The following is a 13,077-nucleotide window of genomic DNA, read 5'->3' on the forward strand; positions in this document are numbered from 1 at the left end:
TGGCACAAATACGTTATTTTGGTAGTTTGTTGTGAAGTGAGTCTGAGGCATTGCTCGGAAAACAACTCTCTGAGATCAGTTGTGCATTGCTGCAATCCCTACTGGGATGACAACTTAGCACCACAGCACTCTCTGCTGTTATGTGGTTTCAAACTGGGTAAATGTCTTTACAGTGCCTTGAGTGCCAGTCCTTCCACCAATCCCGCTGGGAAATTGAACCAAACGCACATATTTTGAAAGCAGACTGCCCAGAGGAAGCCCACACAGACACGGGGGGAACATACAGTACGTACATGACCCGCCACTTTATTATGTACCCCGAATCACTCACACGTTAAAACAAATATATAATCAATCGATCACGTGGCAGAAGGTCAATGCCTTTCTGAATGTAGACATAGTCAGCAGGTTCCACTGAAGTTCAAACCCGAGCATCAAAAACGTGACAAATGGTGATTGAAACGGCTTTAAAGTAGTATGGTTGTAGTGCCAGACAGTCCCAAACTTCTCCTCACATGGGATGGATCAGATGACAGCACATCTGCCCTCATGCACTTCGGGGAGGTGAGGGGTTGTTGGATCTCCCCTGGCCCAGCCGCACCTCCTTTCCACCCTCTTGTTGTGGCAGGGACTTTTAACCGAGGAGTGAGTTTTGTGATTCTTGCATTTCCCGTTTGTGGGACTAACACAGGGATATCATAATTTAATGGTATTTGGTGATGTGGATTATTTTCTAATTCTATAATCATGCTCCTGTTCTGCTACCCAGTCTGCCTCCTGAGATTCCATTGATTCATTAAAATCCAGATTAAAGACTCATCTGTTCTCTCTTTTGTATGACTTGTGTAGGTTTGTGGTGAATTATTGTTTCCCGTTCATCTTAAATTGATGTTGCTAATAGCGGAACTGGACTCACCATCTATAAATTCTGAGATTGTTTGTGAAATGTCGGGTTATGGATGTTGTACATTTATCTTGTATCTTTTCCTTAATTTGCTGTTTTGAAATATTGTTCCTGTGGGTTGTTCATTCCGGTTGCTTGGTTTCTGCTCTGTTTTCTTGTCTGAGGTACCAGGGAAGAAAAATTTGCAAAAGGGTTGTCACTGGCCCGTGAGACATATCATGGAAGAGGAGCAACACATGCTTTATGGTTCTTGGTTCAGGGAGATGGTTAAGTGTAGGGCTGCAACAAATTATTATTTGGATCATCGATGGGGTTTCGACACGATTAATTGATTAATCAGATTAGTGGGGAATTTTTTTTAAATGTGCCAGCGAAACAATTTTTCTCTCCTTCCATCACTTTATTTAACAACAGAACATTATTTGAAAACTTAAAATACTTGAAAATCAACAAATCGTCAAATGTCCCTTGGCTGTTGAAATATAAAATAATAAAGAATAAAAGTTTATAATAAAGAACAAAAATAATTATTTCAAATTACATTGTTTTATCAAAGTGCTGAGTTGCCATAAAACAACAATGAAACATATAAATGTTATAAAATATATGGTGAAAAAGAGGTATTTTTGTTGCTGCAAATGAGCAATTAGCATAACCAGTTAACCATAAAACCTAAATCAAAAACTGTAGCCTGACTCATTATATGTGCAACATTATCTGTATAACTTATAAACTATGTGGTCATTTCACAATGACACTCATGTCTCTTTCTGTAAAATTGTATTGTAGCATTATTAGTTATTATTACTACTATTATTATTGTTGATATTATTATTAATATATAAATAAAAATAAATTAAAAAATATTATAATTTCTAATACATTTGACTCTTTTACGACAACAAATGCTGAGTCATTAATTATTATACAGAAAACAAATGCACAAACATGCTGAAATGCCAGCAGCTTAATGCTAACTTTAACACTGAAAATGCCATAGACATGCTAACGCATTAGCATCGGCATTAGCATAAAATACATCTATCAACTGTTTCAGAAGACCATAACAGGTCAGTTTAACATAAAAAGGTAAATATTCCTCACAGACATATGCTCTTTAGGGTTTTAGTGGAGAAAAATTAAGATAAAGCGAAATAAAACAAATGAAACCAATGAAGCAGCAGCTCAAGCACTTCTTCATTGGTTCAAGATTCAAAGCAAAGCTCGGTTGATTATATGGAAGAAACAAAACATTTGCAGTAAAACAGTTATTTAGCAACTAATCGATGACTAAATTACAGTAGATGACAACTATTTTAATAATCAATTTTAATCGATTAACTCGATTAGTTGTTTCAGCTCTAGTTAAGTGCATGACCTGCTGAGCATTGATGTGAAGACTGGTGGATTGAGTTCACTGCTAGAGTTGCTGGGGTTTGGGTACGGGGGTTTGAACTGTTTGCTGACTATGATGACCACACTTCATGGGTCCGTGGTCTTTACCTGTTTGACCAGTGGTCATGTTACCACTGGTCTCGATAGTTACCTGGATGCCTTCCATCATATCTGTCTGTGCATGTTTCACAATTCTTCATTGTACTTTGTTTATTACTTTACCCCCCCGAAATGAAGTAATGAACAGTATAATATTTTTTGTGACTTTGTGTGTCTGTTTGTGTGTGTTTTTTTGTTTTTTGTTTTTTTCCGGATTTGGTAATAGATGCAATGAAGTCAACCGTCCAAGCAATGTCACTTGTCAACCGTAATACGGATGTGTATTACCGGACCGGTAGCTGAATCGGAAAATTGAAAAGTGACCCAAATGAATGAATACATTTTTTTTTGAGGGGGGGGTGGGGGTCCATGATATTAAGATACATTTGTAAATATATGCAGTAGAATATATCAAGTATGGTTTCCACATCTTGTTCAATCACTACATGAATCGTGGATTGGTTTCTTACAACATTATGCATATACGAGGTCTATTAGAAAAGTATCCGACCTTATTATTTTTTTCAAAAACCATATGGATTTGAATCACGTGTGATTGCGTCAGACAAGCTTGAACCCTCGTGCGCATGCGTGAGTTTTTCCACGCCTGTCGGTTGCATCATTCGCCTGCAATGAATGAATTTACATGGTGTAAAATGTAAATAAAAACAGTATACAATGATTTGCAAATCCTCTTCAACCTATATTCAATAGAATACACCACAAAGACAAGATATTTAATGTTCAAACTGATAGACGTTTTTGTTTTTGTGCAAATATTTGCTCATTTTGAAATGGATGCCTGCAACACGTTTCAAAAAAGCTGGGACAGTGGTATGTTTATCACTGTGTTACACATCACCTTTTCTTCTAACAACACTCAATAAGCTTTTTGGAACTGAGGACACTAATTGTTGAAGCTTTGTAGATGGAATTCTTTCCCATTCTTGCTTGATGTACGACTTCAGTTGTTCAACAGTCCGGGGTCTCCATTGTCCTATTTTGCGCTTCATAATGTGCCACACATTTTCAATGGGCGACAGGTCTGGACTGCAGGCAGGCCAGTCTAGTACCTGCACTTTTACTACGAAGCCACTCTGTTGTAACACGTGCAGAATGTGGCTTGGCATTGTCTTGCTGAAATAACAGGGACGTCCCTGAAAAAGACATTGCTTGGATGGCAGCATGTGTTGCTCCAATACCTGGATGTACCTTTCAGCATTGATGGTGCCATCACAGATGTGTAAGTTGTCCATGTCATGGGCACTAACACACCACCATACCATCACAGATGCTGGCTTTTGAACTTTGGGAACACTGGGAACAATCTGGATGGTCTTTTTCCTCTTTTGTCCAGAGGACACGACGACCATAATTTCCAAAAACAATTTGAAATGTGGACTCATCAGATCACAGCACACTTTTCCACTTTGTGTCTGTCCATTTCAAATGAGCTCAGGCCCAGAGAAGGTAGCGGCGTTTCTGAATGTTGTTGATGTATGGCTTTCGCTTTGCATGGTAGAGTTTTACTTGTACTGATGAACTCTGTTAACTGACAATGGTTTTCTGAAGTGTTCCTGAGTCCACGCAGTAAGATCCTTTATACAATGATGTCGGTTTTTAATGTAGTGCTGCCTGAGGGATCGAAGGTCACAGGCATTCAGTGTTTGTTTTCGGCCTTGTCACTTACGTGTAGACGTTTCTGCAGATTCTCTGAATCTTCTGATTATATTATGGACTGTAGATGATGGAATCCCTAAATTCCTTGCAATTGAACATTTTTTCATGCACTTGTTCACAAAGTGGTGATCCTCACCTCATCTTTACCTGTGAACGGCTGAGCCTTTTGGCGATGCTCCTTTTATACCCAATCATGACACTCACAATTAGTGTCCTCAGTTCCTAAATGCTTATTGAGTGGTGTTAGAAGGAAATGTGATGTAACACAGTGGTAAACATACTACTGTCCCAGCTTTTTTGAAATGTGTTAGTTATCCATTTCAAAATGAGCAAATATTTGCACAAAAACAATAAAGTTTATCATTTTGAACATTAAATATCTTGTCTTTGTGGTGTATTCACTTGAATATAGGTTGAAGAGGATTTGCAAATCATTGTATTCTGTTTTTATTTACATTTCACACAACATCCAAACTTCATTTGAATTGGGGTTGTAGTTGATTCATTATGAAAATTTCCTAACCGCTAATTTTTAGTACTGACTTGGTACACTATCAGCTACTGATAAGCCAGTTTTGTTTCAGGACCCCCAAGGCTTCTGAATAAAATCAAAAGTGATCACAACCCCAAAACAAAGAATGAGCAAGAGCTTCTGTCTTTATGCACACTGCCTACTGCCCACTGCTCCCCCCTTCAAAAAAAAAGTGTCATTTACTTTCCACATATAACAACACATACAAGAGGGCAGGAGACATAAAACGCAAACCACTTTTCACTCATGGTTTTACACTTATAAACAAGTAATTCAGGACAGTTTATCAACATTAACAGTAACGCTATCATTTTTACAAAGTGAAAATATTGCACATATCTTTTAAAGTAATGCGCTAATTCTGAAGTTTTGAGCTTCAACAGACACACATGCCAAAAGGCATGGGAAAAATTAGTCTCCTTCACTGGTTGGTTGGTTTATTTATTTGTAAAAACCAACACACAAGTTACTGTAATGTGTATTTGTAAATATGGCATTTTTTCATTTGTAAAAAAAAGGCATTTGCAAAACTGAAAATTCTGTTTGTGAAGTGTATTCACAAGTAGCGACCAGCGTTCACACTCCCATCCAGTATATATCAGTGTGTATTTTCACCGGGGGGGCGAATGAAAGAGACATTTGAATTTCCCATAATGGCTTTCAGCACGTGTGTTTGTTAAGGCTCAAACTTTAAGAATTACGTCATCACTTAAAAATGTGCTTTGTGTGTCATGTCTCCTGCCTACTGTCTGCCTTGCTGTATGAGGAAAGTAAATGACTTTTTTCTCTTTTTTTTGGCACCAACAGCCAGCCAGCTTCACTCTCTTCTGCTGGGGAAGAACTGAACTCATTTTGACCGTTAAGTTTATTCACTATGCCAGCAAAAAAATGTCAATGGTTTTCAGAATTAGCTGAAAAGCTACTCTGCTAACAAAAAAGTTAAATTTGCTAATTTGCAGATAGCGGCTTATCAGAACTGTTATGAACACATCTGTTAGTACAAGGGCTTGCATGAGGTCCACTGTGATAGTTGTGTGCTGACACCTAGGGTTGAGAATTCTGTTTAGTAACCGTAAGCACCTTCTTCTCATGGACTTAACACTGAAAACAGTTTTACGAGGCTCAGTTGGATATACGAGGTCTATTAAAAAAGTATCCGACCTTATTATTTTAAAACCATATGGATTTGAATCACGTGTGATTGCATCAGACAAGCTTGAACCCTCATGCGCATGCGTGAGTTTTTCCACGCCTGTCGGTTGTTTCATTCACCTGTGAGCAGGCTTTGAGTGAGGAGTGGTCCAGCCCCCTCGTCGTTGTTTCATTGCCAGGAAATGGCGGAATGATTTGGGGTTTTTTTCCATCAGAATTTTTTCAGAAACTGTTAGAGACTGGCAGCTGGAAACCATTAGAAAAATTTATCTGGCTTTTGGTGAAAATGTTACGGGCTTGGTAGAGAATAAGGAGTGTTACTGTCGCTTTAAGGACGGCCCCCAGCGGCTGATGGCGCGCCGTGCTCTGAAGCCGCCATCAACAGGCTGAACGACCATTTCATTTGTAAATGGATGGCTGTCTGGATCCGTGACCATCGTGTGCCATTTCTCTGGTTATCACAAGAGCTGGACATCAACCATTTTCCGGAAGATTTCACTTTTAACAAGAGATTTTGTCATGGAAAGCCGAGCGGAGGCTTTGCGCGTCACGATGGATTCGCTACTGGAGCGAGACAAAACCACCTCTGTTTTGGTCTCACAGGACGGCTTTGAGATGGCGTTCAGACAGCTGTCGGTGGTTTTTCCATCGAGTGATTATCCGAGAAATTGTGGATGTGCCTGGACATGCCAGAACATGTCCTGTGAGGCTTCATCACGGCGTTGTTGTGCGCCATGCGGCACCGCCGCGACGCGCGGAATTCCTCCGCACGTCTGTCTCAATGTGCCGAAAAAGTGCTGATGTCCACCTCTTTTCACAATTCCTGTGCTAGTCAGACGACGTCCCGGATAAAACACAGCGTCCAGTTTGGAAATGAACGGCACATTCCACTGTTACAGGAGTTTTTGTCATGGAAAGAGGAGCGGAGGCTTCACACGTCACGGCGGTGCCGCATGGCGCACAGCAACGCCGTGTTCTAACAGTTTCTGAAAAAATTCTGATGGAAAAAAAGCCCAAATCATTCCGCCATTTCCTGGCAATGAAACAGCGACGAGGGGGCTGGACCACTCCTCACTCAAAGCCTACTCACAGGCGAATGACGCAACCGACAGGCGTGGAAAAACTCAGGCATGCGCACGAGGGTTCAAGCTTGTCTGACGCAATCAAACGTGATTCAAATCCATATGGTTTTTGAAAAAAATAATATCGGATACTTTTCTAATAGACCTCGTATGTGTATGTTTCTTGTTGCATCTGAGTAGACATTTTTAGTTTTCAGTGTTCCGTACTCTTTTATTTTCCTTCATGGTGAGTGACAGTTTGGTCCTGACAGATGCTACTCTACTCTAGTGGTGTAACGGATCATGGAGTTGATCCGTGATCCATACGGGCTCACGGTTTACCACGCATGTGATTCACTGATTAATTGCAAAGTTACATAATAGTGTGCAGTCCAGATTAACGGTCATGATGAGTTGTTCTTAAAGTAGTAACTGTGTAAATCACAATGCAGATGTCAATGAAAACAGTGTGGAGAAAAAAGCTGCACATATATGAATGTGCAGCTTTGTGGAGAGTGATGAAAGCAGACAGTTCTGCTGCGTCGTGTCGCTCGTGTGCTTCGTTGGAGACAGCCTGTGAACCCAGATGCATGTCATGGTCAAGCACGGCAATAATTAGGAAGTATTCAGGAAGATTAGGGCAAAATGCACGCACTGCTCTCGCTAATACTGATCATTGAGTGTTTGCAGCGACATCCTCAGCTGAGGGCTGAAGAACCCAGTGAGCTCCGTTAGTGTACATGAAACACAGACATATGGATGTGAAATGTATGGATTGATTGATACTATTGTATTTTCATATATTTTGTCTTTTAGCGAAGACACTGTAGGTAGTTGAACCTCATTCCACTAATGTGAAAGTACCACTATATACCGGTGCCTTTTGCTTTTTTGGCCATTGGGGAAAAGTGAAAACAGTAATGCAACATCAAGATTTTTGAAACTGTTTTGAAGCCTCAATCTGATTAGATTTCTTTTTTGAGGTGAAGTAAAGGGTCCGTATGGCGGAATATTGTAGTAAGTATGAATTTGTTTAGTGATCTGCAGACAGTCCGGCAACAGCATGTGGATGTGCATGTGTTGGCATGTTGTTGCAAAATCGTTGAACTTTAAGAGTGGTGTCACTTGTAATGGCCACCATCTGTGCTGACTAAAGCTTACTTCTCACATTTGTATACAGACTTATTTCTGCAGTACGTCACTTCCATTTGGCATGCCTGGCAAATCGGGTTGCTTTTGTCAAGCTCATCTTTGTTATTGTCGCTTATGAATCTGAAATGGTGGTAGATAGTAGCTTTAAGCATGTTGGGCGTTTTCCTGGTAGTGTTGAAATAGAATTACTGTTGCATTATCATATCAGGTTTTGTTGTCCATTCAGTATGTGAGAGGGGAAGTAGATGCAGAGCGACAGAAGTCTTCTGGACTTAAAACTTAAGATTCAAGAGGCTAAATGAAAATTCGTAATGAACTTTGCCAATGTTCAAAAGTGCTTCTCTGCTATAGCTTACAGTCACGTAGCTGGCGGAAGAATCGGACAGAGAGGACAAGTATTCAGTATATTGTCATTGCCACCCTTGTTGGTGATTCCCAGACACCAGTTGATTATGGTGATCAAATCAAATCAAATCAATTTTATTTATATAGCACCAAATCACAACAAACAGTTGCCCCAAGGCGCTTTATATTGTAAGGCAAGGCCATACAATAATTACAGAAAAACCCCAACGGTCAAAACGACCCCCTATGAGCAAGCACTTGGCGACAGTGGGAAGGAAAAACTCCCTTTTAACAGGAAGAAACCTCCAGCAAAACCAGGCTCAGGGAGGGGCAGTCTTCTGCTGGGACTGGTTGGGGCTGAGGGGAGAGAATCAGGAAAAAGACATGCTGTGGAAGAGAGCAGAGATCAATCACTAATGATTAAATGCAGAGTGGTGCATACAGAGCAAAAAGAGAAAGAAACACTCAGTGCATCATGGGAACCCCCCAGCAGTCTAAGTCTATAGCAGCATAACTAAGGGATGGTTCAGGGTAACCTGATCCAGCCCTAACTATAAGCTTTTTCAAAAAGGAAAGTTTTAAGCCTAATCTTAAAAGTAGAGAGGGTGTCTGTCTCCCTGATCTGAATTGGGAGCTGGTTCCAGAGGAGAGGAGCCTGAAAGCTGAAGGCTCTGCCTCCCATTCTACTCTTACAAACCCTAGGAACTACAAGTAAGCCTGCAGTCTGAGAGCGAAGCGCTCTATTGGGGTGATATGGTACTATGAGGTCCCTAAGATAAGATGGGACCTGATTATTCAAAATCTTATAAGTAAGAAGAATAATTTTAAATTCTATTCTAGAATTAACAGGAAGCCAATGAAGAGAAGCCATTATGGGTGAAATATGCTCTCTCTTTCTAGTCCCTGTCAGTTTTGAATTAACTGAAGGCTTTTCAGGGAACTTTTAGGACAACCTGATAATAATGAATTACAATAGTCTTGGGTAATACTTGGGTGATTCCCAGACACCAGTTTATTATGGTGATCTTGTGATCAATTTCAAGGTCACACTGATATATTTAATATATTGTCATTGCCATCCTTGTTAGCACGGTAACTCAAGAACCAGTTGACCAATTTCTTTTATATTTAACATAAGCATGTACCTGAGTGATCCCCAACACTTTGAGTGACTAATTTTTTGGACATTCTTGTTTAGAATGTGTTGCAAGCCTGAAATGTTGGAATGGATCTATATTAACAGATGAAATTATGTTTAGCAGACAAAACATGATATATCTTGGATTCATACATTCTACAATTAAGTACTGTAAAAGTAATGTAAGAATCAGTGTTGTGTTTTGTGATTTATTTACATTTTCTGTACTGTCCCAACTTTTTCTCATGTGTGGGAGTGACACTGTGATGCTGATGGGGGACAGGCATCAAAATGAAGGCTGGCAGTAGATCAGGCAACTCATAAGTACCCTGGGCTCCAGTATGCCAGACAGGGACAAGAGTGGAGGCACAGCCAGACATGGCAGCCAGGAGACCAGCCAATAACACACTTTGCCACCCATCAACACAGAGCACCACCAGACATCCAGAGAAATGGCACAGATCCAACACTGACATCCAACAATGACATCCAGGGTTTGCTCCAACAGCCCCCGTACCAACACCGTACCCTGCAAGGGCCCTGCGGGCACAAAACATTAACCAGTCCTTGCCCCTAACTCAGGTTGTCCAGAGGGACAGCAGCATACAGTACCTCATCCAGTGCAGCCCAAACATTTTAGACCTCAAAAGCCTCTATATGTTTACATGTGTCAGCAACCAACATCCAAGGGTGGGATGAAGCAACCCACTTGGGTGCAGTTTATGCAATTTTCTTATTGTTGTGATAAATTCTTAATTCTGGTGTCTTATCTTAATCTGCTGATGAATTTAGTTAATGAGTGAACAGATGCATCAGGCCTACTGATGCCACTGGACACTTGGCCAGTCAATACATGAGACTGAATGTGTGACCTATCAAAGTGTCAGAAAGTTACCCATTTTTATTTTCATTGTTGGGACAAGCCTTTTGGACTCTTTGGATGAAGTATACTGTTGCCCACATTTTTGGTTAGTGAGATAATACATCTCTCTCTCTCTCTCTCTCTCTCTCTCTCTCTCTCTCTCTCTCTCTCTCTCTCTCTCTCTCTCTCTCTCTCTCTCTCTCTCTCTCTCTCTCTCCTGTAGGTGAGCTGCTCGCACCACCCTCAGCTTGACCCCCTCCCACCCGGCTCTTCCTCACCGCTGTCATCTTCTGCCTCACCATTTCCCTCCCTCACTGTTGTGAGAACCAATTAAATCATGTCTCTTTTCACCTCTTCCACTGCCTTGCTCTTGTCCCTGCTTCTGCTGCTCCTCCCACTGCCTCCCTGTCAGCCAGAGTCCCAGTGGAGTGAGCCCAGTCAAGACCCTGACCTAGAAAGGGTCTCACCTTCAGTCTTCCCCTCCTTATGGTCATCATTCGTGCCCTACAGTAATGTCACTGGGCCTGGCAACACAGACAAGTGTGATGAGGTGACAGTGTGCAAGCCTGGTATTCTACTGCCCGTCTGGAAGCCCAACCAGCCCGGGATTGGAGACCAAGTGGCCAGAGCTGTGGTCTACTTTGTATCACTCATGTACATGTTTCTGGGAGTGTCCATCATCGCTGACCGCTTCATGGCATCCATAGAAGTCATCACATCACAGGTGAGAACAGCTGAATGGATGGAACTGCATGGTATCATCTCTACTGTGTTTGACAGATCTTGAAAACTGTTAAGATGACACCTGAAAAGCTACATAATGCAATGCTTCATGTACAAGAACTCTTCAAGCCAAGCTGATTGCTATTTATGTTCGATTTCCCCTGTAAACTCTGTGTGGCAGAACTCAAGGACAAGAGAAAAGACATGATTGAACATATACAGTTGGCCAGGTAGTGAAAATTGTGTCAGTTTATGCCAAGCCCCCCAAAAAGTTTTGGGTTTCTAGAGCAAGCTTCCACATTCATGACAACTGTACGGGAAGTTTATATATATATAAAAAAACTACACAGTTTAAGATATTTTAGCCCATAATGTTGAGGGCACAGTTGCTTTGAGTGACAGCGGTATGCCAGAGTCGGCTCCGCAAGCAGAAGCTAATCACTGCTGTGGACCCAACATGGCTCAGTAAACTGTTTGTCCTTTCTGAGCATTTTATTACAAATACCTGAGATAATATGCCTTGCTGTACACTTTATTGTGCTATAGTATTTCTGCTGACTGACATTTTAATATTATTTAATTTATTTGTTGGCACAGATGATGCTACAGTTACCAAGGCAATATGCCAATCACTTATTTTAAAGTGTAGGTGACACCAAAAACATGTGCACAAATAATCACTCAAAATGATGAAATGTTGATATTTTAAAAAATCCTGAGCAAAAAAAGTCGATGATAAGTGCACGGGTGAAGGATAAACAACAGCTGTCTGAAGCCTGCGCTCTATTTCAGCCCTCAGCCACAGCCATATTGTTGCTACATCAAAACGAGAACAGGACCTGCTGATTCAAGCCCAAATCAATTGTAAACACAGCACAGGTCGAGCTGTTTTGGGACCTTTTTTTAAGTGCTGAGCTTTTTTTAAGTCCAGTCTGAAGGTGTTTCTGAAGAAGCTTTGGGGGATGCAGCCTTATGGTTTTGAGCCTTATTTAGATGACAATGACGGAGACTAAACCTTGGAGGAAGATCTTCAGTCTGACAACAGTGATGATATTGGCAGAGTTCAGAACACAGAATGGTGTTTGTAGAAACATAAATAAATAAATAATGCAGGTGATTTCAGCATGCAGGTGGAGATGATAAGTTGCTGGGGTTTTTTGCCAGCTCTTTGGTCGTAATCAACTGATTAAAAAAAAAGTTTGTTTACTATCTGTGACATCAGAAAAAAGTGATGAGGAAGTGTGGATTTTTTTAGTGATTTTTTTTTTCTTAGAAACAGGCAGTGGTGGGCACAGTTCTGATAATCCGATAACCGATAATTATCGAAGATAATGTTTCATTATCGGATTATCTTTTCAGACAACTTTGAAAACCATTATCGGACTAATTATCATCTGATAAATTTTTGTCAGATAATTTTTAGATCATTAATGTGGTAAACAAAGCTGAACAGCTACGAACTCTTATAAAATTTAAAATCAGTTGAGCACCTACCTGTTAAATGTTTTATAGCAGATGTGTAGTTCTGCCCTCTGCAAAAAGAGGAGAGCTGCTTCTAGAAGAAACTGCTCTATCCTCTGCAGGCAAAGGAAAACTGGTCACCAAACCACACGTCAGACTCGTGATTCCAGAAGCAAAACGTAAACAGAAGCTTTTTTTCAAACTTAATTTACAAAAACTCTCAATGGGAGACATCAAAGTTAAAAAAAAAAACTAAACAAAAAAATCATTACAAGACAGGTCTGCTGTGTTTGCACAGGCACAGTGTGAGAGGTGGTCATGAGATGTTAAACGCAGCTCGTTACTCATTACGATGCAGGACGCGCGATTAACCTGAAACTCGGTGCGATCCAAAAAATTCTCACACCAATGAAAAATCAACTGAAAAAGGGCCAGAACTCGCATTAGCACCAGTAGATCATGGCAGTGTTCTATTTATTTTGACACCAGTTATATCATATGGTTATCTAATTACAACTTGGCTTTTTTTAAATTTTGAAAATGCCTTTTTTTTTGGCATATTTTACAAAGCAC

At 40.6% G+C, this 13,077-nt stretch overlaps 1 protein-coding gene across 1 annotated transcript in view; it reads left to right on the forward strand.

Annotated features, from left to right (window-relative positions):
* The window catches only part of LOC117508719 (sodium/calcium exchanger 2-like), a 554,569-nt gene that overhangs the window by 173,424 nt on the left and 368,068 nt on the right, over positions 1-13,077 (forward strand). Inside the window, 1 exon segment of the mRNA XM_034168535.1 lies at positions 10,544-11,044. Within this exon segment, the coding sequence (XP_034024426.1) occupies positions 10,658-11,044 (387 nt within the window). The 5' untranslated portion in view covers positions 10,544-10,657.

This window comes from Thalassophryne amazonica, chromosome 4 (assembly GCF_902500255.1).
Source record: "Thalassophryne amazonica chromosome 4, fThaAma1.1, whole genome shotgun sequence".
Taxonomy (NCBI): Eukaryota; Metazoa; Chordata; class Actinopteri; order Batrachoidiformes; family Batrachoididae; genus Thalassophryne; species Thalassophryne amazonica.